Source organism: Camelina sativa, chromosome 9 (genome assembly GCF_000633955.1).
Source record: "Camelina sativa cultivar DH55 chromosome 9, Cs, whole genome shotgun sequence".
Lineage (NCBI taxonomy): Eukaryota > Viridiplantae > Streptophyta > Magnoliopsida > Brassicales > Brassicaceae > Camelina > Camelina sativa.
In genome coordinates, this window is record NC_025693.1 from 34478757 (window position 1) to 34504300 (window position 25544).

Below are 25544 nucleotides of genomic sequence, written 5' to 3' on the forward strand. Positions count from 1 at the left end.
CAGGAATTTGAGTTTAATTGGCAAATCGTTTTGGGAACACTTGTTGGATTCTTTGGTGCTGCGTTTGGTAGTGTAGGTGGTGTTGGTGGTGGTGGTATCTTCGTTCCTATGCTTAGTTTGATTATTGGCTTTGATCCTAAATCTGCTACTGCTATTTCTAAATGTAAAGATTCTTTATTTTTATTTTTATATAACAACTATTTATTCTCTTTGGTGCTATTTTTATTTTAAAAAACTAATAGTGTCATGAGTTTTGTAGGTATGATTATGGGTGCTTCTGTGTCAACTGTGTATTACAATCTTAGACTGAGGCATCCTACACTTGATATGCCAATCATTGATTATGATCTCGCCTTGCTCATCCAGCCTATGCTTATGCTTGGGATTAGTATTGGAGTTGCGTTTAATGTGCTTTTCCCAGATTGGTTGGTTACTGTTCTACTCATTATCCTCTTTCTAGGTAAGTGAGTGTTTCAGGCCATTTCCCCAATCTGCGGTAGAGTCACCATTTTGATCAATGTTATCATGTATGCAGGCACGTCAACAAAGGCATTTTTGAAGGGTTCTGAGACTTGGAACAAGGAAACTATACAGAAAAAGGTACATCACGAACCTTTTGCAAACTGGGGTTGGTTGTATCGTTTATTGCTACCTAGACTGTACTAATCGTAATGAATAATAACCCATCAAACTATATTTATTTATTGTGGTACAGGAAGCTGCTAAGCGTTTAGAGTCAAATGGTGAGTTGAATATTTTTGTTTGTTAAATCGTTTTCAGGGCCTACCATTTTAAAACCTTTGTTTTGCGTTTATTGGGAAAAGCATTGCTCACCTAATCAGCTTTTTTCATTAGGTGTATCTGGCACTGAAGTGGAATACGTGCCTCTTCCTGCAGCCCCAAGCACGAACCCTGGAAACAAAAAGAAAGAAGAGGTATATGCTACTCTCTTTACATTACTGCTAGTGCTGTGTTTGGAAGTTATGTCACAGTTAAGCAACGCTAATGTGCTGCAGGTTAGTATTCTTGAAAATGTATACTGGAAGGAACTGGGACTTCTCGTGTTTGTCTGGGTTGTATTCTTGGCACTGCAGATATCCAAGGTAAAGTATTTTTTTTCTTTATCTAGCAATACATATAGATATGTATCATTTGAAGATACTTGTTTTTATGTTCAAACTATATTGATACTTCTTCATGGGCTACTATTGAAACAGCAAAATCTGGCTACTTGTTCAGTAGCGTATTGGGTCATAAATTTGTTACAGGTACAAAGTCAATTAAGTTCTTTTTGCAGAGAAATCCACATATACTGCTTGCTTATAGATGCTTACAAATTATCCTACCTTCATACAGATTCCGGTTGCAGTTGGTGTATCAGGCTATGAGGCAGTAGCTTTGTACCAGGGTAGAAGAATCATTGCATCTAAGGGACAAGGAGACTCAAATTTCACCGTTGGCCAGCTAGTTCTTTACTGTACATTTGGCATATTGGCAGGCATAGTTGGTGGTTTACTTGGTTTAGGTGGAGGTTTCATTATGGGTCCATTGTTCTTGGAGCTTGGTGTACCACCACAGGTGGTTCTCTTTAACAAGTTCAGTAAATATTTATCTATAAAAACAACATTGTTAATCGAGAATGACTTGTTTTTGTAGGTTTCAAGTGCCACAGCCACTTTTGCAATGACTTTCTCATCATCCATGTCTGTTGTAGAATACTATCTTCTCAAACGATTCCCTGTTCCATATGGTGAGTTCTATATCATTTTGTTCGATAAGGTCACATAATCGATTAAATTTTCATGATAATCCTCATATTTTTTAACCTTTTATGCAGCTCTGTACCTTGTGGGAGTGGCAACAATTGCAGCTTTAGTTGGACAGCATGTAGTGAGAAGGCTAATTTCAGCCCTCGGTCGGGCATCTCTCATCATCTTCATCCTTGCATCCACGATTTTTATCAGTGCGATATCGCTTGGTGGAGTGGGAATAGTGAACATGATTGGCAAAATCCAACGGCACGAGTACATGGGTTTCGAGAACCTTTGCAAGTACGGTGGTTGACTTTTAGGAATTCTGGCCCAAGTTATTGGTTTTTGGAATTCTTCTCTTTTAAGTGATGCCAAATCGGCTGTATTTAGTGTGTAGCTTGTTGGCTTATAAAAAGCTCCATTCTTGATGGCAAGACTTGTTGTGGGTCTTTTGATTGTATGTCTTGGTGTCGTTTACTTAGATTTGAAAATTGTATTATTAGCACTATTCGTTTTGTTGTTTGGTTGAAAATGTAATTTATGGCAACGTAAGGGATTTTGATCATTTTGTCAACAGTATTAGATGGAAATAAAATAACTTTATTCATTATCATTATTATTTATTATAATTTTATTTTCATGTGAATTAAGAAATTTATATGCCATCTTCAGTATCATTTATTCGGGCACTCGGTTTTGGTTTTTTTGCCCAGCCAACAAAACCTTGGAAAAATTGTTAATTTTGTTATAATTTACTAATGGTTTGAATTGTTGGGCCGGGTATTGGATCCAGAAACCGGCCCGATAACTTAACCAGGACGGAGACAAACCTGGAAGACGCAGAGCCTCTGGTGGCGAACAAAGGACTAAGGAGAGAGACTCAACTCTGGTGGCGGGTAAACGAAACTCTGAGTCTGAGAGAAATGGACGAAGAGAGGATTCGAGAGAGAGAGAGGCTGCAGATCGAGCAGATTCGTGAGCTTGATTTCGAGGAATTACAGGTCGAAGAAGTCGATTACCTCCACGATTCCGATTCCGATGATGATAATGATGTTGATCTCTCTGCATTTCCCTTTTCTTCCCACGCCCAAGCTTCGTAAGCAATCAAATCTCTCCTCGTATACGATCGTTTTGTTACCTTCACACTCTATTCTTCGTTTCATTTGCTCTTTCTCAGTGTTGTTTCTTCAGTATTGAATCAGTTTTTGATTTTCCAGTTTTTGCATTACTTAGGGTTTAGTGATCCTATAGGTAACGGATCTACGAAACAGTGATTTGATTATTCTTTGGGGTGTATGAGGAATCAAGCTGTTGCTTTCATCTTTAGTACTAACAACCTTAATACTCGTTGTATTTTTCTGACTTTTGATTTGGGTGATGCTTAACCAGTGGTAACCTTGGTGATGATGAACTTATTTTCAACCCAGCTTTGTCTTCTTTACATACCTATCTTGGCGGTATGGATTAATTCTCTCGTCTTGTGTGTTTTCTTTATATGTTTGCCACATCTGAGCTTACGTTTTTGTATTGTTTAACAGAGGTTGAGGACACTCCAAACAGAATTGCTTTTGCGGATGGAGGCACAGTATTGAAGATCCCGCTTTTCTATCTTGAAGGTATTTATAATAATAGATACGGACGAGTGGTTATAGTTTTCTTCTTTTAGTGGTTACATCTGTAGCATTAATCTAAGAATCATGTTCACGGACATGAGGTGCTTACTTGAATTGAACAAGCACACTATGTTTCTTCTTCAGATTTACTTGAAGTACCTTTTCTATAAACCAATTCGTGTCTATGGTGTGAAGAGTCATCTGTCCCCTCCTAGTGTTTTGTACCCAGATATATGTGTAACAAATTGACCCTGCTGCTTTGCGATACTTCAGGAGTGGTTCTGTTTCCAGAGGCAACACTACCCCTTAGAATTATTCAGGCTAGTTTCTTGGCTGCTGTTGAGAAAGCTTTGAACCAAACTAATGCTCCATCTACGATAGGTGTGGTAGGTTACTTAGTCTTTTGCTTTGCTTGGTTTGGGTTCGAAATATCTTCTTCTTTTCTACAAGAAAAAATTACTCATCTAAAATTTATCCTGTTATATTCAGATCCGTGTTTACAGAGAAGGTGCTCAGCTCAAGTATGCCAGTGTGGGGACAACAGCAGAGGTGATCTTTCTAAATTTTCTCATTTCTTTTTTCTTTCTATTGATTGTTAGATGAAGTTACACCTGTCAGATTTCTGTTGTAAAACTTATTTTGCTTTTGTCTCATCTTAAGACCTCCGCGGTTTTGTATTCGAAATTTTCTGCAGTTTTTGTATGGAATTGTGGGATCTGATGTGATTGGTGTTAGCACGAACATCTCTTAAGATATAAATACATTTTAGAACTGGCATCCTCGTTGATCACTTTCTTGCGTAAAATACTGTAGATTTTTATATTATCTGCGCAATGTTTCTGGAGCAATGCCTGAGAACAGGGTCTTGATGCAGACAGTTGGGGAAATGCCTTGGTTGTTGTTTTATATATTTAATTGGTGGGAATAATTTGTATCTTCTAGTTCTCAATATGTAACATACTATTCTCGGTGATAATCGCAGATACGACAGTTCCGTCGACTTGGTGATGGTTCATTCAATGTTATTACTCGTGGGCAACAGCGGTTCCGTTTAATGCGTCGTTGGACTGACATTGAAGGATTTGTATGGACATTCTCTCATATATATACATAGGCATTCCACCTATTTTATTAGTGAAAGAGGGGAATAATGCATCTTTGTTTATTCTGTAAGAAGCTTATATCTAATGAAATCCTTCTTGCAGCCTTGCGGAGAGGTACAAATTGTTGAGGAAGATGTACCCCTGAGGACTCCCAGGGATGCGTTTGGAAAACTGGTACCGTTAAGCAAGTTGCAAGGTCGCTCATCCTTGAGTGCAATGTCGTTATCTACACCTCTTAAAGATATGGACGCTCAGTCAGTAGCATATTCTGAAGAAAGTTTCGAAAGTGCTCTTTCTCCTTCAGAAAAAAGACTTCATTATTCAGTAGTTGACTCAATATTTTATAACTCGGCAAGTAGTGATGATGATCTAGTAGTCAGCACATCAGAGATGCAATCTAGTGGGTCTAACCCATACAGCTCTAGATCCATGGGATGTTTAGCTTCTGACCATGATGAAGAAAAGGAAGATGGGCAATCGTCAATTAGTAAGACTCCTGTTTCACAAGAGATATGTCAGAATTTCCGGGGAAATACTGATCTAAGCCGATTCCGCATGGCCCCAAGAGCATTTTGGCCTTTCTGGCTGTATAGGATGTACGACTCATATTATCTTGCTCAAAGAGCAGCAGGTAAACTTCTTGTTTGTTTTGATCTTTTTCTAGAAGTAGCACACGTAGTTAGAGTCTACTAATGTTAAGATAATATGCAGATCTGTGGAAGCAGATAGTTGGGGTTCCAAACATGGAGGCTTTTGTAAATAAACCAGATATTCTATCATTTTCCATTGCTAGTAAAATCCCTGTGTCTGAGTCAATTAGACAAGAGCTCTTGGAGCTCAATGGAGTCTCCTACAGATTGCAGCGAGAAATTGAATTGCTTGAAAGTTTTGATCGTGTTCGATGTAAACACTGTCAGGTATTTTGTGGGAGCATGGTATATACCATTTATACTTCCTCTTTGTTGAATATTTGGTTTACTGATACATTTGCATATTAATGCAGACTGTCATAGCAAGAAGAAAAGACATGTTGGTTATTTCTAATGAAGGTCCTCTTGGTGCATACGTAAACCCACATGGCTATGTGCACGAGATAATGACCTTTTACAAAGCAAATGACATAGCGCTCACGGGTAGACCTATTAAAAAGGACAGCTGGTTTCCCGGGTAAGAGTTTTTTCATCAATGTTTGTCCTTAAATCACGTTTATATATGAACTAAATGACCTACTTCCTTTATTATACTTACAACTCATTTGGTACCTCAGTCATTTAGAAATAGAGCTCAATCACTATTATTTGTCCTAGGGAGCTTCCTCGTGGAAAATTTGGAAACAAGCTTTAGATCAAAACAAGCTAATTTTTTTAAGCATTAGCATATAAAGCAGCTGGCGCAACTTGTTGCAAGTAGACCCTTTAGATCAATTGTTCATAGGCATAGGCTAACATGTTTAGAGCATTGGTTCTTGTACTTTATTAAGCAGGCCTAATCCGTAATCTTTCATGTCTACCATAACTCTGATTTATGTCTTAAATCCGCAGTTATGCATGGACAATTGCAAACTGTGCGACGTGTGAAACCCAACTGGGTTGGCTTTTCACAGCGACAAACAAGAAGTTGAAGCCATCATCTTTCTGGGCAGTTCGGGGCTCACAGGTCGCAGATGACATGTGCTGAAACGATATTCACACCAGGTCTTCCTCACGGATTCAATTTTCTTTCAATACCAAATCAGTAGTGCCAAAGAATGGTTTCGACCTTAAACTAGCTTGTACCATCCTTAGTTATCATTTATCCTGAATATTACAAGATAGCTTGTGAAAGCTAAAGCTGACTAAGAGTATAGTCTAAAGTAGTAACAATACAGCTCAATCTTCATCAATATACATAACATTATATATGTACTCGCATGCATGATGTGGTGGTGGGTCAATGAGTATGATATTCCAAGGTGTGTTCTTAATATGGGAATATCCGTTCAAGTTTCATTGCTGAGCGTTTTAGTATTGTGAAGAAAGCGTCACTTTTGTGTATGGAACACGTATGCCAATTTTCTGAAGGAAATAAAGGTTGAGGGTGACTTGGCTTACTGTATGGATGAATTAATCTATCAATTGGAATTTTATCTCTTTGATTGTGTACAAGATTTATATTTCTCTTGGATCCAGTTTTGATCCATAGATTTTTGTCATATATCAATAGCAAACTGGTAGTTACATTTATGAATGCATAGAATGTACACTGACGCTGCAATTGCAATTGAGTAAATGATAATTAGTTTATAGTTAAGGAAACTGGTTTCGTTCATAGATCAAGCATCAAGCCTTTCAGGTTTTTTTTTTTGTTTTGGATATCAATAGTTGTATCCGACTGCTTGACATCTATATTTCCTTAATTTACTGATGGTGTGTACTTCACTAAACAACAAAACCAGGGGAATAGAAAAACATGAGTAGGACATCTGAAACAAAAACAGGGCAAAAATCAGAAAATGCAACATAATTTTTTTTCCTTTTCAATACAAGCGAGACTACTTGATGACAGTGAAATTGTTTTGCATGCACTGCAACAAACAAAATTCTTGGATCATCGCTGTACCTTTCATGCTTCAAACAAGTACTAAATTATGAACCATGAAAGAAATAATTACCATTCATCTCAGATACAAAGCAGCATACGGCAGTGATGACGAGATGTCCCCATATTCTGCTGCATTGACCTTATGATTCAGTTAGCAATAGTGAGAACTGCTGCGATAAAGCGAAAAGAAAGGTAAAGATAAATGNAGTCTAAAGTAGTAACAATACAGCTCAATCTTCATCAATATACATAACATTATATATGTACTCGCATGCATGATGTGGTGGTGGGTCAATGAGTATGATATTCCAAGGTGTGTTCTTAATATGGGAATATCCGTTCAAGTTTCATTGCTGAGCGTTTTAGTATTGTGAAGAAAGCGTCACTTTTGTGTATGGAACACGTATGCCAATTTTCTGAAGGAAATAAAGGTTGAGGGTGACTTGGCTTACTGTATGGATGAATTAATCTATCAATTGGAATTTTATCTCTTTGATTGTGTACAAGATTTATATTTCTCTTGGATCCAGTTTTGATCCATAGATTTTTGTCATATATCAATAGCAAACTGGTAGTTACATTTATGAATGCATAGAATGTACACTGACGCTGCAATTGCAATTGAGTAAATGATAATTAGTTTATAGTTAAGGAAACTGGTTTCGTTCATAGATCAAGCATCAAGCCTTTCAGGTTTTTTTTTTTGTTTTGGATATCAATAGTTGTATCCGACTGCTTGACATCTATATTTCCTTAATTTACTGATGGTGTGTACTTCACTAAACAACAAAACCAGGGGAATAGAAAAACATGAGTAGGACATCTGAAACAAAAACAGGGCAAAAATCAGAAAATGCAACATAATTTTTTTTCCTTTTCAATACAAGCGAGACTACTTGATGACAGTGAAATTGTTTTGCATGCACTGCAACAAACAAAATTCTTGGATCATCGCTGTACCTTTCATGCTTCAAACAAGTACTAAATTATGAACCATGAAAGAAATAATTACCATTCATCTCAGATACAAAGCAGCATACGGCAGTGATGACGAGATGTCCCCATATTCTGCTGCATTGACCTTATGATTCAGTTAGCAATAGTGAGAACTGCTGCGATAAAGCGAAAAGAAAGGTAAAGATAAATGACCCCCATACGACATCTTAGAACAGCTGAAGTGTGTGCGGCTGTCTCAGAAAGCTGATCGTTACAATTCCAGAGGAGTAGCCCAACATCACCTCATTTTCAGATGTCGAGAAGATAAAGGTGACGATCACGATAGGTTTAAATCTCTGAACCAAAAGTGTCAAAGACCTCTTTTATCGTTCAAATTCTTGGTTCCTACATTCACTGACAAAATGACAAGACAAAACTCTCAAGACAGGTATAATAAATATCAAAAACATCCATTTCCTTCTTCATTACAGCCACTGCCACATAATATCAACATGATCTTGCAAAAATATAAGACCAGACTACCCTTTTTTATCTAAGAAAGTTAAACTTATTTCCTTAAACAGGTCATCCAAGTTGAAAAAAGGACAATTTTGCAGTTGATACACTACATTACAGCACTAGTGAAGAAGAGTCTGGCGTCCATCGTTCATTCAATCTTCCTAAAAGATTTCCCTAAGCCACAGCATCACTGATCACAACAGATGTTTTTTTCTCACTGAGCGGATGTATGGTAAAAGCTAAATGAGTTGCATCCTAACAGAAATTAGAAGAACTTCATGAGACAGTTCGTCCATAACAAATAGATGCTATGTAAAGATTCTTGCCCCATTTTTCCTGCACAAAAAAGACTACAAGTTACACCCATGATGCCAAATAATAAAGGAGAAGGAAATAAAGAGACCAGCAAACAAACCTTGACATGATTACTAGGAAAAGCTGAGGTTCTAAGAGTCTCCTGTGTCTCATCAGTAAGTTTTCTTCTTGGCACACTAAGAACAAAGGCAGCCTGATCCCAAGTTGCAGCAACTGATGTAATTCGGTAGCCATTTTCCCACCGACGATGTATACCTTCGCTAGGGTATAGAAAATCTAGTTCCACAACCTGCATCACAGAAAAATCCTCATATTATCATGATGCAATTCAAACTGATGCATGCTGCAAGACCCAAAAGAAGATAAATTAACTTCATAAGACCTGGTCAGAAAAATAAGCTCCACGAGACATTACAATCCCCCATTTGCTTCCAGCAGTTGCCATAGATGTAACATAAAATCCTTCTCTCCACTTTTTATTTATCCACTTGAAGGGAAAAGAATCGCTGACTTTGTAGGATTGCTGTAAATACTGAGTCCCTGAATACAAAATATGAATGTTGTGAAACATAGATAAAACGGTAACAACTGTTACACAAGCAATCAAAAGGAATAAACCAACATTACCCTTCGACATAACAACAAATGAGCTCCCGTTACTTGCTCCTGCTACTGCTGTAATGTAGTAATTCTTTTCCCACTGTTCCATAATCCATTCCTAGAAGATATGGACCAAATGACAACACAAACAAGTTGAAGAACATCATAAATGGAAGTGACAGCAGTTATGCAGACATGAGAAATTTGGAAAGATTGCCCAAGAATATTGAATGAAGCTACCTTGTGGAGAAAGCTCGGTGATAGCTGGTAAGCTTGATCCGTAAAGCCAGTTCCTGCATCCATGATCAAGGCCCAGAGATTTGCGCAAGAAGCTACACTGCTGATAAATAAACCATCCTCATTTCCCTTTTCAATGTGTTGTGCAAGCCTTTCATCAGCGACATTATAATGATATCTGCACAAAGATAAAAAGACATGTTAGCAGCATGTTTATATACGTACGTACCAAGAACTCTCAAATAAGACACAAGATGGCACCGTTGTTTCATAGGTCTGTGTGCACTGTAAATGCTGATCCATTGTGTTGCTGGCATTCCCAATCTGACCTTCTTTGTTGGTTGTTCGTCCTCCTCGTCCATTGTCAGCCTCCCCCTCTTTTGACCCACTTGATATATGAGCTTCACATCAGACAAACACGAAAAAGCTTAAGGCATTCTAGACAAAACCTCAATAGCATAGCCACAGTAACATGTCATAAAAAAGATCACCAAATCACCTTCTGTGCACCTTCAGTATTTATTGGCCTAATGTCTGGGTTTGGGCCAACTACTCCATCAAAAAGGGAGATATATTTTGCATAGTCAGGCTCCTCATCAAACTTCAAATTGACAACATGCTCAACAAATTGACGAAATGGTAGGGGGCAGAAGCAGCAAAGAGTTTCTGGGGAAGTAGACATCTTCTTCTTGCAAACAAGGAAACCTTTGTTCTCTCCCTAAAAAAAAAGTTCATGATTGGCAAGGAAAATGCCAAAAAAATCGAATAATTTAACTTTTAGATCCCCCAACCTGGTAGCCTTGCCATGGAAGCCGGCCTCGGAGAAGGAAAACAAGAGTGTAAGCAAGAGATTCCAGGTCATCCCGCCGACTACAAGTTCTGCCAAGATGAGCATGTACACTAGCATAACGTACTGTTCCTCTGAGAACGCAAAATGCAAAACATTAATAAGTAACAAAATGATAAAAATCAATCTCACAAGCTTTATGACTAGCTGAATCAACTTACCTAAAAACATCAGGACGCTGGTCATATTCGACATGTAGTCCAGTTGCATTATCACGCCATTTGGTTGCTGCAAGACCAACAACTTGGATAAGCAGCACAAAGAGCAAAGTATGCTTCCTCCTACTACAAAATACAGTACATACCTAAGCCGAGGTCGACAAGAAAAAGTTTTTTCTCTTCAGGAGTCCCGGGAGGCCCAAGCAGAAAATTCTCTGGTTTTACATCACCATGCACATATCTGCCAGAGACAGGAGAATATAAGAAAACTAAAGTTATTTAAAGCAATAGAGTTGCAGTAGGCAGTACCGTCAGCAAGAATATAAGAAAATTACCCTTTCGAATGCATCTTTTCTAATATGGATATTGCCTCAATCGCTATACATGCAACCATCTCTGTTGACATCCTACATCATATAAAACAAACAAAGCATATGGTGAGTACGAATATAAACTGGCTCATCTCCGAAACATATCTGTTCACCAGTGGTTTATATAACAAAATCTTCAGATGCTACAAAATAACGTAAAGGTTTCTCAGGTTGGATGCTCACGCTTGAGTGGTACTATTCCAAACATCCCATAAGCTAGGCCCAAGAATATCCATAACCTGTATGAACGATTAAACACTATAATGAGTCATACTGCAAGTAGCTACGAACAGAAAGTGTTTTTGTTAAAATCTAGCTAATGTCAACATACCATCACATAAAAATCACCTTGCCGACCTTTAAAATGCACTCGCGGCACACCATGACTGCCACCAAGTGCACTGGACAAACAGAGGATAAATCATACATTAGTTATCTCATCCTTGTATAAACCAAATATATGGAAAAACAGAAGAAGATTCCTAGAGCCAAACACAAGAAACCATAGCGCTCACTTGTAAACTTGCCACTCATACGGTGGTCCGTAGTTGCATCCTTTGCTGCTTCTATGCTCAAATTTCAAAGCAACCTGCAAAAGTGGACACATCAAAACTAAATATAGCTCAAACGAAATAAAAAGAAAGCAAGTAAATCTGCAAACAAATATAGCATACCTCTATAGCTCCCGGCCCATATCTAGCATTAGGAGTGGCTGTGCCCATCTTTCGACCAACATAAACTTGTCCAAAACCTCCTTTGCCTAGTTTTCTATCTAACTTGTACATGGGTGAACCACCAACCTGAACCTGTAGAATCAAGGAGTCAATACTCAAATCATCTTAAATCATAAAAAATTCAGTAACTTTTGCAAAAAATCAGAAACGCCCAAGTTTGATAGATTTCTCCTAATCAAGAACAACACCACAAACAATGCAAGAGACAATAGTCCAACCTCGTAAGAGCTAAATTGCGTAGAAATAACAAAATCCAAACAAATAAAGGTGACACCTTTTCAGGAAGTGGAGGAGTGTTTCCTTCATCATCAGGCACTGGTGCTGCTTGGCCGCCACTGTCGTGTTCATCCATCTTCTTATCTTCTCTCGAAACCCTAATCTGTTCTTCCTCCTTTACTGCAGTATTATTCACCAAAGGCGTCGTCTTCTCTGCTACTACAATCGCCTCCTCCTTGGCCACCAGTTTCTTCAGCCGCCTCGGATTTCTCCTAACTGGTGATTGTGTCAAAGCAATTGGGTTCTGGTTCGGGTTCTTATTATTAGCCCGATCTCTGCGTGCGTTGCGACGCAGCTCAGGCATCGTACGCTTGGTGGTGGTCGACGTCCATGGAACGATCCAACTCACTGAGAAAGAAAGAGTCTTCCAGAACCATCCGAGGGTTAGGGTAATCTGAAGCGAAGATAACGAAACTGTGAGCTGCTAATGGGTTTGAGAGAGATTTGGGGATTTTTGTTTTTTTTTTTTTTGGGGGACTTGGCAATCGAATCTAAGAGGGACTCTGATCTTTTTTTTTTTTTACCTTCTTCTAGTGTTTTCTTTCTTTACTTTTTTTTTTCTTTGGTTTCTAATTAGGTTTTTGTGGTTTTTTTTTTTCTTTTGTCTTTCATCTACACTATAGACATAATTAATTTGTATATATATCAAATCTGCTATACGTAATTTAACCACATATGAGTGAATTGAAAGGGTTTTGTTGGAATGTTTCTCTTTCTAAATGTTTTCAAAATGCCGACCGGAATGTTTTTTTCTTTTTTTTCTTATGCCACATATTTGAGATTTCTGCTAACAGTTTTATTGATTGAATATGGAAAAGGGTAGGTTTCATTACAAGGTTAACATGATTTCTTCTTGGTTATGGAGAAAAGACCATTTCATTTTGACTGATAAACGATCACAACAAAATGTTTGGTTTCAAGTGTTCGCCTCGACTTCCACACTATGATGAATCATCATGATAATTTTTTGGTGAACTCATCCAATGGAATGTTGAATCAACTTTGATTAGTGTTTGAAAATGATATGTTCAATATGTGTCTCATACAAGTTATATATTTTTGTTTCTCACTGTGATTCGACTTATCCATGATGCAGTTCTCTTCTATGATGGCAGAAATGTACGTAGACGGAGTTAAGCCTGCTTGAAGACTCTGAAATTTAGTTGTGAAATACTTCAATGATGAATTGCAGAGCCAGTAGAAAGAAATTTGTTACATTTGGTGAGATATGAACTACTTTTTAAGAAGAATAGTTCAAACTTTTTTCAAAAATTGCATGTGAAAGAACTAAAGAATTGGATCGTAATATTTTTATTTAGGGATATAGAAGTCAACCATTCTTAAGGATATCTCGGACTAACCTACGAATTTTTCACATATCTTCTTGCTCGGCTGCCCATAATGTTTTAGTGAAATTTATCCATCTATAAACTACAATATCGAAGAAGATCAGAGTTCCATTGGCTCCTCCTCATTGCATGATAAGGTTCCTTTTTGATTGCTCCAGGGTGGATTGGCTTCTTAAATAGCCGTACAAGTTAGGTTCTCTAGTATGCGGGTTTAGGTGGTCATTTTTGGTTAAACCATTATATGGCTAATGTGAAGTGTCGATCCAATTTCTTAGTGGACCACAACTGAGGATAATGGGCCGAGCACTAAAGAAGACAGGCCCACGAAGGATTCGAAAGTTGGCAACGGTAAACTCTGGTCAGCACAGTCTTTGTCGCGTTCTGCAGTGTACGGTTCTTGTCATTACTGACAAAGGGATAAGGTTTTTTTCGATTCACCTAGGTTAATGTGAGCTGTCAGAGGTATCTCCATCAAGAGTATAAAAGGGGATGAGCTGCGAGAAGCAGCCAATATAACAAGAATTAGAACGTGAGTAGCAAGCAGGTTAGATCTAGAGAGTGGCTTGAGAGTAAGAGTAGACTTATCTTTTTTCTTGGTTGTATAGCCTCTCTAGGGTGTTAAATTTCTCCTGGTCTCTTGTACTCAGATTATAAACGTTCTATGAGACCTTGTGAGCTGGTCTGTTAGCTCACCAAGACGTACCTTAGCCGGTGTTTGGCTTTGGGAGCTTGTAATCCGCGTGTCGTCTCTCTCTCTGCTTCTCTTTCTTCTTCTGCAAACAAACAATCACAAAACAGAGCATCGTTAGTAAAGAAGTCAAAACACCTAACAGCTAAGTTATGTGCATCAATGTTAGGTGTTAAATTGTGATTAGTCTAATCTTAATAACTGAAATTTATTCCGAAACCGTGATATTTTAAAAATGTTACATAATTACTTTGAAAACTTTTTTTTGCTATATTATTATATTTTTGATATTAAAAATGTCTATAAAAACCATAAAGTGAAATATTTTCTATTACTATTATTTTAGATTGATTTATAATTTCAGTCAATTAAAAGGCCTTTAGAATAAATGATTGTTTAAGTAGTAAATCACAAAATATTTCAACATTACCTTTTTAATTTATTTACTAGTAAATTTGCATGTATTCTATATTCAGCCAACTTTTTAAAAACTGCCAAAAACCATTAACACTTACAAATAAAAATAAAAATAAAAACTTTTAAAAGACCACCATAACAGTACATGTTTCGCTGTTACCACGGCCTATCTTTCATTTTCCCAAGAGGTTTATAATAATAAAACACATCTATATCAAGAACAACGACAACAAAAAAGCGTTCATATTCTCATTGTATTTGTTGGAAACACGCAACCTTTAAGGCTTTAAGTGTTTATTAAGCTAATTAAATCCCATTCAAATTAATTGTTAATACATATTTCCACTTAGGAGATTCTTACATATATTGTCATAAAAGTAACATTATACTTTCTTATATTCATATATCAAGATCTTCTTTCTTTGACATGGAAGAAGCTTCAAGGGAAGAGAAGTGGCAAGCCAAAGTGTCAGCTATCCTCACAAAGACAAAGCCAGACCAAATCTGGCCTCTCTTCACCGATTTCTTCAATCTCAACAAGTGGCTTCCGACGCTAGGCACGTGTCACGGCGTCCACGGTAACAACGGTGAACTCGGCTGCATCAGATTCTGCTCCGGCTCTTCCATAGGATCCAACGGCGTAACATCCGCCGTGGGATGGTCGAAAGAGAAGCTGGTGGCCATTGATCCTGTGGAGCGTGTGATGAGATATGAGATAGTGGAGAGTAACATTGGATTCGAGTCTTACGTCTCCACGGTGAAGATATCTCCATGTGGCGAAGTTGAAGACATTGATGGTTGTGTGATTGAGTGGAGTTTCACCGTTGATCCCGTGAGAGGATTGTCTCTAGATAATTTGGTGAAGAAATACGAGAAAGCACTTGGGGTAATCGCCAAGAACATGGAAGAGGCTTTGACAAGAGGAGAGTCTTCTTTCAAAAGTTGTTGATAAGTTAATAGCAAATATGCTTTTAACAAAACCTATTTTAAGATTGTGGTGAATTTGTAAGATGGCCATATTTGGAGCTTAAATAAAAAACGTGGCACAAAAGTAAAACAAAGTGTAGCAATTTATCTGTTCCGTGTAGTTTAAGCTAGTTAGACAATACTGTCTTTCTATCACACAACTTCACAATATTTTGTTTTTTAGTCAACACACAACTTCACCTTCTCGCTTTCATTTCATTCTATGGGTCTACTGGTAACATATGAAATGTGGAAAAAGCAACCTAAACAAAAAAAATTGGGCCGATGGAAAAAAATATATTGGGCCGATGGAAGAAAATATATATATTAGGCCACAATTATTAAAAAAAATATTGGGCCATAATTCTCTTGGTGGGATGTGAAGCAACCACCATTAGATATGCTCCTTCCAATATATATGGAAAAAATGTCAATAAAAATCTTCAATTGTCGAAAAATGCAAAACAAAATACTAACTTTGCACTCTGATTAAATAATGTGCTAATGTTTATTGACTTTTTATTCTTATTGCATAAAGTATAATGTCACGTACATTTTTAATTAATAAGAATTAATAAATTAGATGTTGATACAACTAAACAATACAATAAATCCGCCATGATTAGTAAGACTGTTATTTGTGGCGGTACAGACTTTGACTGTAAAAATTTGGCTGTAAATACTTTAACTATTAAAATCTGATTGTTAGAAATTTTTTTTTTAATGCTGTGACTGTAATTTTATTAATAACAAAATTGTAAGAAAATACAAAGATGATGATAAAAATAACAAATTTGTGAAAGAAGTGGATGTCAAAAGAAAGAGAAAAAAATGCTGATAATTAATCTATAAAAAATAGTTTGTGTAAAAAATATATATAAATTTATATATAATTTTAATTATGATGGACGAAGAAAAAAAAAGTTTTTAAAATTGTTGGTTTTACATCGCATTTTGAAACTTAAAAAAAAAAAAAAAAAAAAAAGTCATTAAAAATTTTGATTGATAAATAAAATGCTTTTAAAACTTTTTAAAGATTTTAAAATCTTAAAAGTCTTTCACCAATGGAGACCTAATACTCGATAAATTAATAAATATAATAAAATATAGTAAATGTTCTATAAACTAATAAGCACAATAAATTTTGTTGGTCCTAAATTAGGACAGTATAATAATTGATAAAAATCGATAACATAATATATGCTTTCATAGAAAAAATTAACTACTTGTCTTATACACTTGGCAAATTAACTAAACAAACAAAAAATTCTAAACGAACAAGTCATTATCTTGGTGGACCATTCAAGGCCGACATGAGTAGATACCAATACTGTTCAAAAGCAAAGCTTTAGACAACAAAATTATTAAAATGAAAACAAAAGAAGCAACACAACATTAGTTGCGAAGTCACTTGATACTCTTTCCCTCTAATCAATATCGGAAACTTAGATTTAATCTCTCACTCACTAATTTAATTTGATAAAGTGATTAGTAGTGACTACTTTGGACCACTAGTTAAGAACACAATTAGACCTACAATCAATGTGTAAAGGAGAGATAGACAACTCTTCCAAAGGAAACGGGTCGGCTCTACGTCACTCGTGTCTCATCATTAGTCATAACAAGAATCTTTGTGTCTTGTTTTTATCGGTGTTCGAACGATTAGTTCGAAGTATCATCATATGCAAATGGTTCTTAGGGTTCTAGATATTAAGCCAACAGTGTTACGTAGCTGCCGTTGGAGCATTAACCGCTATGGTAATGTGGTTGCCTTGCATTGTATATCTCATTTACAACTTTTATATCAATGTTTAATTTATTTTCTCAAAATTTGTGGTGGAAGTGGAATTTATTCTCCTACTGAGCATTGTTGCCCATTCACCTTGCTATGAAGCTGCCAACTCATTTACTCTGTCAACGACAACTACTCGTATGACACTGACAAACCAATCACTTCAAGGTGCCTACACACTGATGACAAGCTCATGAATATGATGCAACAACTTATCTTGAGTCAAGACAAGACCGAAAAACTTCTCAATGCCAAATTTGATAAGATGAGAATCGATTTGGAAGCTAAGTTCGCAGCGAGAACGTCAAACTCTTAAAGGAACGAAATTGATGACATCAACAATCAAGTTTTGAACTATAAGAAGCATATAGAAGATTATAGATCAAAGATTATCAACATGGAATACACCACTGATACTATGGAAAGTCACCTAGAATGGAAATTAGAAGTTTTACAACAAGGATTCACCAATTCGGACAATTACACCAAGTGGAGTGATGATCAAGATTATCAAGCTTATGAAGATGAAGAAGGATGTGGAGCCCACAATAGTCTCCAACTGATCCAACCAATCCCAAAGAATATGGACTAGAGAAAAAGACTATCCAAACGTTGAAAAAGAAGCTTATTTCGAAGAAAAAGCTAATGAGAACCGACTTGAAGATTTTGCAAGAGAGAATACCGAGTTTGATCCTATCTACTCAAAATGATGGCGAAGAAAACCTCAAAAAAGTCTATTGTTGTATGACAACTCTGATCCCTTACAAAGAAATTCCCAAAAACAACAACTTTCTACTTTCCACAATTTCTACAATTTTGTAATGACAATGGCAATGGTACTTTCATAGAAAAAATACATGCTTATGTTATCCCGTATATATGTAGATCAGTTATTAATATCTTCTCTATATGATATTATATAATTATTTGATATGGGATATATGTACCTTAATTTGGATATTCTTAGGAAGTCGGAATTATTTCATTAACTTAAGGAACAAAACAAGAAGAAGAGAACAAGCGTGGGATGAGAGAAAGTGGGCGTGTGGGGGAATTGCAAAACCCTAGAAAATGGAATTAAGCGAAGCATGCCCTTCCGCGACAATGACCATTCTCTGTATATATTCTTTCCACTATAAATTATTCTTTTTGTTTGATGGGTCCAATCCTTTTCAATTTTAGTTCTCGAGGTGCGTTTCGGTGGTACAAATCCATTCCAAGATTATACAAGTTTTTTTTTGTTAAAGAATATTATACAAGTTCGATACGGATATATAACAACTTAAAATGCATATGGGTTAGATCCATGTGCCACATAACATTTGGAATTAATTTAAAAAAAAAAACATTTGGAATTAATTGCTCGAGTATATGAGTGGACACAAAGATAAAAAGTAAAATAGGGTATGTTATGCATGAACTATGAAAGAAATAGAGCACCAAGGAGAGGCTTTTAATTACTGGGTGAGCGGACAAAAGGCAACGTTTCACGTAGAAAAGCCCAAGGGTGGTATATCTTATCATTGTGCAGACTTAACCTTTTTCACTCGAGCTTATGTTTCTTTAAGATGAGATGGCGTCGTGGGGTAAGTTCAACAATTGCGTACCTCAAGTTCATTGTTCGTTTTTGTAATGATTTTTTTTTTCCTTTATGATTCTGTTTGGAGCTTGATCGTGAATGAATGAGCTTGGGAAAAGGCGTATCAAACATGATATTGTACAATCATCTGAAGATATATAATATATCTTTTTAAGGAAATATATGATGTCAGTAATAATGAAATATGCAACTAGTTGCAGTTTGCAGTTCATATCCATGTCAACATACCAGCTGCACCACGACAACTATATCACAACGTTAGGTAACCAGATTTGTGATGAAATAAATTGCTTATATTCACGAAAACATTGTAGTCTTACTATATATACATACTCGTATGTTATCACAGTTTTATTAGTATACTTGTAACTTTTTTATATATGATATTATATATAGAAGATCTCAATTTAAGTAGGCATGATTAAGTACAAAAACGATAATGATTAAGTGTGGAGTGGGAAAATGCTTTTCAACGTTCACATAAGATGTTTTAGTCAGAAGAAAAAGTGTTTTTATTTTCTTCAGTCAAAAGAACATTTTGATAGTAAGCCGACAAAAATCTCAGAGGCTTTTTGACGACATCAATCCCATCCTCATCTGTCCGTGTTCAAACGTCCGACTCGAAAAGTGAATGAAGAAAACAAAAGTAACAGTGATGTTTCTCTCATTTACTCGCATTAGATTTATGATAACATTCATGCATGTTCTCATTATCTTACCCGAAGCTAAGAAGTTTTTTCTAGCTAATATATATGTCCAATTTAAAGATAATTGTGAAATAATGTGCGTGTGTTACATTTAATCATTATTAGATTTAACTAAGAAATAATAATAATCATTATTAGATTTAACTAAGAAAATATTGACTTGAGAAATTGAAAAAAAAAAAAGGGTTAAATTCAGAACAACGTAAACAGTATTCATACTTTGCGAGGGCACAAAGAAAAATCTTGTTCTAGATCATCATCTAAAATGTATTTTGTTTAAGTAAATCTTTAATAATTAGTGTTCTTTATATTTGTTAATGAACAATATTAATATTAAAAATAGCCATAATTTAAGGTGCCAATGTGCTTGCCACCTTTTTTTGTTTCTTTCTATTTTAAAATTTGAACTTTGGTAATATTCCCCTTTTTGTAGCCCATCCTAGCACTTTTTTTATCCCTTTTCCATCTAGTACAAAGAATGATGCACACTGCCTTTCTTATGAAACTCTCTTACAATTTATTTATATGAAGGAAAAAAATGAGAAAATATAAAAGAAAATAAGACTATTCTAATATTTCTAATCGAAGGTCATCATTGATCCCCTCTTTTAGATATATAAATATATATATATTTTCTTCTGTTTTACAGCTAAGGTTCAATGCAAATCACAATCCTTAAGAGAAACACTCACATCACATGAGCATATATATACATATGCAATAACCTCATGTTTATAATAGACCAAAGCCAAAGAACAAAAGCAAAAATGTCTACTTCTCATCATCATCATCATCAACCTCCATATCTCATCACCACATTATTCTTCTTGTTTCTGAACTTCTCCTGCCTTAACGCAAATGAACTTGAGCTTCTATTATCATTCAAATCTTCAATTCAAGACCCTCTAAGGCACCTATCTTCTTGGTCTAACTCTTCAACTAATGATGTGTGTCTTTGGAACGGCATCGTTTGCAACAACTTCTCTCGTGTTGTCTCTCTCGATCTCTCCACCAAGAACATCTCCGGCCAAATCCTTAACTCCACAACTTTCCGGCTACCTTTTCTTCGAAGTATCAACCTCTCAAACAACAACTTGTCCGGTCCAATCCCTCATGACATCTTTACCACTTCGTCTCCTTCTCTTCGTTACCTCAACCTAAGCAACAACAACTTCTCTGGCTCCATCCCTCGAGGCTTTCTTCCAAACCTCTACACGTTAGATCTTTCCAACAACATGCTCACTGGTGAGATCCATGAAGACATCGGTTATTTCTCGAATCTTAGAGTCCTTGATCTCGGCGGAAACGTCTTAACGGGCCATGTACCGACCTATCTTGGGAACCTCTCGAGATTAGAGTTCTTAACATTGGCTTCAAACCAGTTAACCGGAGGCATACCGGCAGAGTTAGGGAAGATGAACAACTTGAAATGGATATACTTGGGATACAACAATCTCTCCGGTGCAATCCCTTACCAAATCGGTGGCTTATCCTCTCTCAACCACCTTGATCTCGTCTACAACAATCTCTCTGGACCGATACCTCCTTCACTAGGAGACTTGAAGAAGCTTCAGTACATGTTTCTCTACCAAAACAAGCTCTCCGGTCAGATCCCACTGTCTATCTTCTCCCTCAAAAACCTCATCTCTCTAGACTTTAGCGATAACTTGCTCTCCGGAGAGATCCCTGAGCTTGTTGGCCAGATGAAAAGCTTGGAGATTCTCCATCTCTTCTCTAATAACTTAACCGGAACAATTCCAGACGGTGTAACTTCTTTGCCACGTCTAAAAGTTCTTCAGCTTTGGTCCAACAACTTTTCTGGCGGGATTCCAGCGAATCTTGGGAAACACAGCAACCTCACTGTTCTTGATCTTTCTACCAACAATCTCACCGGAAAACTCCCTGACACCCTCTGTGAATCTGGCCATCTCACCAAGCTCATCCTCTTTTCCAACTCTCTAGACGGCCAAATTCCACCAAGTTTAGGCACGTGCCCCATCTTAGAACGCGTGAGGCTTCAAAACAATGGCTTCTCAGGCGAGTTACCTCGAGGTTTCACCAAGTTACAACTTGTTAACTTCTTGGACTTATCAAACAACAACCTCCAAGGTAAGATCAGCACATGGGACATGCCCCAACTTGAGATGTTAAACCTCAGCAGGAACAACTTCTCCGGTGATTTACCTGATCTTTCTAGAAGCAAAAGACTCAAGAAGCTCGATTTATCAAGGAACAAGATCTCTGGAAGGGTTCCACTACGACTCATGAAGTTCCCTCAACTTATGGATATGGATTTAAGTGAGAACGAGATCACTGGAATGATCCCAAGCGACTTGTCCTCTTGCAAGAATCTAGTGAATCTTGATTTGAGCCACAACAATCTTACCGGAGAGATCCCTTCTAGCTTCTCAGAATTCCCAGTCCTAAGCGATCTTGATCTGTCTTGCAACCGATTATCTGGCGAGATTCCGAAGAATCTAGGGAACATCGAGTCTCTTGTTCAAGTCAACATCTCTCATAATCTTCTTCAGGGAAGCTTACCTTCAACCGGAGCTTTTCTTGCCATAAACGCAACAGCGGTCGCGGGTAATAGCGATCTCTGCAGCGAAAACACCGCTAGCGGATTACGTCCTTGCAAGATTGTAAGAAAGAGAAGCACAAAGAGTTGGTGGTTTGTCGTCACTTCAACTTTTGTAGCTTTCTTGGCCGTTCTTGTCTCCGGTTTCTTTATCGTTCTCGTCTTTCAAAGGAAACACAACGTTTTGGAGGTCAAGAAAGTGGAACAAGAAGACGGTACAAAGTGGGAGATTCAAATCTTCGATTCAAGATTCATGAAGTCGCATACAGTGAAGGCGATTCTATCATCTCTCAAGGACGAAAACGTTTTCGCGGATGAAAACGGCATGCAGTTCGTTGTTAAGGAGGTCAAGAAGTTTGATTCTCTTCCCGAGATAACGGAAATGAAGAAAATTTCTGAGCACAAAAACATACTTAAGTTAGTTGCTACGTGCCGGTCGGAAAAAGTGGCCTACTTGATACACGAAAACGTCCAAGGGGAACGACTGAGCCAGATTTTGAATGGTTTGAGTTGGGAAAGACGAAGGAATATTATGATAAGTATCGCAGAAGCTCTTCGGTTTTTACATTGCCGGTGTTCTACGCCGGTTGCTACCGGTAATCTATCGCCGGATAATATTGTCATCGACGTCAAGTATGAACCAAGGCTTTGTCTCGGTCTTCCGGGCCTACTTTGCATGGATGCTGCTTACATGGCCCCAGGTACACTTACATTTTTTTCCTTTGTTAAACATAGTATGGATTTTAAAAACTGATTCTTGTTTTCATTTTACATGAAAAAGGGATTTTATCTATATTTTCATTTTTTTTTTTTTTTGTAATTTCTATTTTCCTCTGATCAAAGTTTTTATTTTTCGATTTTGTATCGTAGAAACGAGGGAGCACAAGGAAATGACAAGTAAAAGTGAAATCTATGGTTTTGGAATCCTCCTCCTTCATCTCCTCACCGGTAAAAGTTTTTCCGGTGATGAGGACATAGAATCTAAAGTAAATGGAAGTTTGGTTAACTGGGCTAGATATTCATACTTGAATAGCAATACTGAGACGTGGATCGACTCATCTATCGACACAACGGTACATCAGCGCGACATTGTCCATGTCATGAGCTTAGCTTTGAACTGTACGGCCATTGATCCACAAGAGAGGCCCTGCATCAAGAAAGTTTTACAAGCATTAGAGTCTACCTCATCGTCAAGTTCTTTTTGCATTTCATATTTTCCAAAGATACGGTTGTTGGCCTGACAATTTTCGTTTCGTGATCTATTAAGTAATTTTGGTAGGGTTTTTTTTCTTCTTCTTCTTTGTCAGGTTTAATAACCCAAATAGATCGTCTATCAAGATGGTTTTGTTTATGTTATCTTGATTGTTTACTGATGGAATGTAAACGAGTATATATAATTTAAGTTGAATTAAGAATGGTCTAAAAATCTTTTATGTGAACAAGAAAAAAAGCATGGACTGATCGGACTGACGAATTTGNATTAACTTTAGAAATATAATATATTATTAAATATCATAGAGTTTTAGTGGAAGCCAATCTATAGTTACTATATATACACAAAATTTATATATTAAAATTTTGTGTAACAAAATTGGGTTCGACTTCTGATCGATGAATTTCACATCGCGCGGTTCGGTTTTCAAGTCCACCACTATGTAATCCCAAAATAGTATGGATTTTTAAAAAATGATTGTTGTTTTCATTTGACATGAAAAAGGGATTTTATCTATATTTTCATTTTTTTTTATATTTGTAATTTCTCTTTTCCTCTGATCAAAGTTTTTATTTTTCGATTTTGTATCGTAGAAACGAGGGAGCACAAGGAAATGACAAGTAAAAGTGAAATCTATGGTTTTGGAATCCTCCTCCTTCATCTCCTCACCGGTAAAAGTTTTTCCGGTGATGAGGACATAGAATCTAAAGTAAATGGAAGTTTGGTTAACTGGGCTAGATATTCATACTTGAATAGCAATACTGAGACGTGGATCGACTCATCTATCGACACAACGGTACATCAGCGCGACATTGTCCATGTCATGAGCTTAGCTTTGAACTGTACGGCCATTGATCCACAAGAGAGGCCCTGCATCAAGAAAGTTTTACAAGCATTAGAGTCTACCTCATCGTCAACTTCTTTTTGCATTTCATATTTTCCAAAGATAAGGTTGTCGGCCTGACAATTTTGGCTTCGTGATCTATTAAGTAATTTTGGTAGGGTTTTTTTTTCTTCTTCTTAGTCTCATATTTTCTTTGTCAGGTTTAATAACCTAAATAGATTGTCTATCAAGATGGTTTTATGTTATCTTGATTGTTTACTGATGGAATGTAAACGAGTATATATAATTTAAGTTGAAGTAAGAATGGTCTGAATATCTTTTATGTGAACAAGGAAAAAAGCATGGACTGATCGGACTGACGAATTTGTTCTAAAATGTTTAACAATTACGCATTGTAGTATCTCAATTCATTTTGACATGTGACAATAAATTACATGTTAGGTCACTCAAATCAGACTTTGATGTTACAAGTTTACTACAAGGACATGTACCGTCCAATTATTTTCTGAGGAAACACCATCCGGTTTGTCTGGGGTTAGATAAAACCTTCTTTTTTTGCCTTTACAACCTTATATTTGGGTAGACCAATTCACTACCAAAACAAAACACAAGCAAAACAACAAAAATTCTAACGCAAACGATTCTATCAGAAAATTCAACAGATATTCAACTGATTAATGAAGGGAAAATTTCAATATAATCAATACAAAATACGTTGAAAATATTAATAATTTTATTAGTGTAATCCGTTAATCTGATTAAGCTAACGAAGCAAATCAAACTCCAAATAGTGGTAATTCCCAAATGTTTCATTAGTAAATTAATCATGGCAGTAAATGATGTTTAAATTTGTACTTTATTATGTTTATTGGAGTAAAAACCTTTCTAAAAATCTTAGACTTAGTCGAAGGTGCGCATAGTGGATTGTAGTTCTAAATTTCTAACAAGACCATATATGATTTTTACTATTTAGTGTGGAAAAATCGAACAAAATTAGATTTATGGAAACGAGACTTTTTTTTATAAAGTGAAAATTAGACTTGCGTGACGTGTTCATACCATAATGGATCCATTACACTTTGTGTTAAAGAATAAGTTACAATAGCACTACTGTCCTCGTCATCTTTATGAACCAACTATGACATAATGATAAAATAATTACAAGTGATAATTAAATGAGATGATTGAGTGGATAACTTTAATAAAATTGTACTTAAAAACATGAAATTTCGACAATGTGGTCAAAAGATATTAAGGAACAAAACGAATAGCCAATACGAAAAGGACCCAACACTTGCACCCACTGTGGTTTTTGAAATTAGTTATCATTGTTCCATGGTTTCTCTTCTT

The 25544-nt window shown here is 36.5% G+C and overlaps 5 protein-coding genes across 7 annotated transcripts in view; 4 read left to right on the plus strand and 1 right to left on the minus strand.

The window, feature by feature from the left end:
- LOC104714041 overlaps positions 1 to 2322 on the plus strand; it is a 5439-nt gene extending 3117 nt beyond the window's left edge. The window contains exons 2-11 of the mRNA XM_010431278.2: positions 4 to 163; positions 260 to 460; positions 536 to 600; positions 716 to 743; positions 856 to 935; positions 1017 to 1103; positions 1218 to 1268; positions 1357 to 1578; positions 1657 to 1750; positions 1838 to 2322. Of these exons, the coding sequence (XP_010429580.1) occupies positions 4 to 163; positions 260 to 460; positions 536 to 600; positions 716 to 743; positions 856 to 935; positions 1017 to 1103; positions 1218 to 1268; positions 1357 to 1578; positions 1657 to 1750; positions 1838 to 2064 (1215 nt within the window). The 3' untranslated portion in view covers positions 2065 to 2322. The remainder of the gene's footprint in view (positions 1 to 3; positions 164 to 259; positions 461 to 535; positions 601 to 715; positions 744 to 855; positions 936 to 1016; positions 1104 to 1217; positions 1269 to 1356; positions 1579 to 1656; positions 1751 to 1837) is intronic.
- Positions 2589 to 6558, plus strand: LOC104714042. Of its 2 annotated transcripts, XM_010431279.2 has the most exons (10): positions 2589 to 2847; positions 3141 to 3208; positions 3290 to 3367; positions 3638 to 3750; positions 3854 to 3913; positions 4347 to 4448; positions 4570 to 5098; positions 5179 to 5384; positions 5471 to 5634; positions 6009 to 6558. In XM_010431279.2, exons 1-10 carry the CDS (start codon positions 2675 to 2677, stop codon positions 6142 to 6144), a joined length of 1629 nt encoding a protein of 542 aa, XP_010429581.1. In that variant the 5' UTR covers positions 2589 to 2674; the 3' UTR covers positions 6145 to 6558. The 2 variants fall into 2 exon arrangements, with proteins under 2 accessions (XP_010429581.1, XP_019085138.1); XM_019229593.1 differs by lacking the exon at positions 4347 to 4448.
- LOC104714043 (casein kinase 1-like protein HD16) lies at positions 8411 to 12546 on the minus strand. 2 transcript variants are annotated; one of them, XM_010431280.2, is made up of 16 exons: positions 12039 to 12545; positions 11705 to 11836; positions 11546 to 11619; positions 11362 to 11431; positions 11214 to 11269; positions 10995 to 11066; positions 10806 to 10900; positions 10663 to 10729; positions 10446 to 10575; positions 10154 to 10372; positions 9916 to 10055; positions 9658 to 9832; positions 9445 to 9535; positions 9200 to 9357; positions 8918 to 9106; positions 8411 to 8838 (listed from the first exon to the last, which is right to left on the minus strand). In XM_010431280.2, exons 1-16 carry the CDS (start codon positions 12342 to 12344, stop codon positions 8779 to 8781), a joined length of 2034 nt encoding a protein of 677 aa, XP_010429582.1. In that variant the 5' UTR covers positions 12345 to 12545; the 3' UTR covers positions 8411 to 8778. The 2 variants fall into 2 exon arrangements, with proteins under 2 accessions (XP_010429582.1, XP_019085139.1); XM_019229594.1 differs by having other exon boundaries at positions 9200 to 9535; positions 12039 to 12546.
- On the plus strand, positions 14814 to 15566 carry LOC104714044 (lachrymatory-factor synthase-like). The gene has a single exon (XM_010431281.2). The coding sequence runs from the start codon at positions 14922 to 14924 to the stop codon at positions 15441 to 15443; it is 522 nt and encodes a 173-aa protein (XP_010429583.1). The 5' UTR covers positions 14814 to 14921; the 3' UTR covers positions 15444 to 15566.
- Positions 20229 to 23429, plus strand: LOC104714045 (probably inactive leucine-rich repeat receptor-like protein kinase At2g25790). Its single transcript, XM_010431283.2, has 2 exons — positions 20229 to 22838; positions 23008 to 23429. The coding sequence occupies exons 1-2, from the start codon at positions 20288 to 20290 to the stop codon at positions 23376 to 23378; spliced, it is 2922 nt and encodes a 973-aa protein (XP_010429585.1). The 5' UTR covers positions 20229 to 20287; the 3' UTR covers positions 23379 to 23429.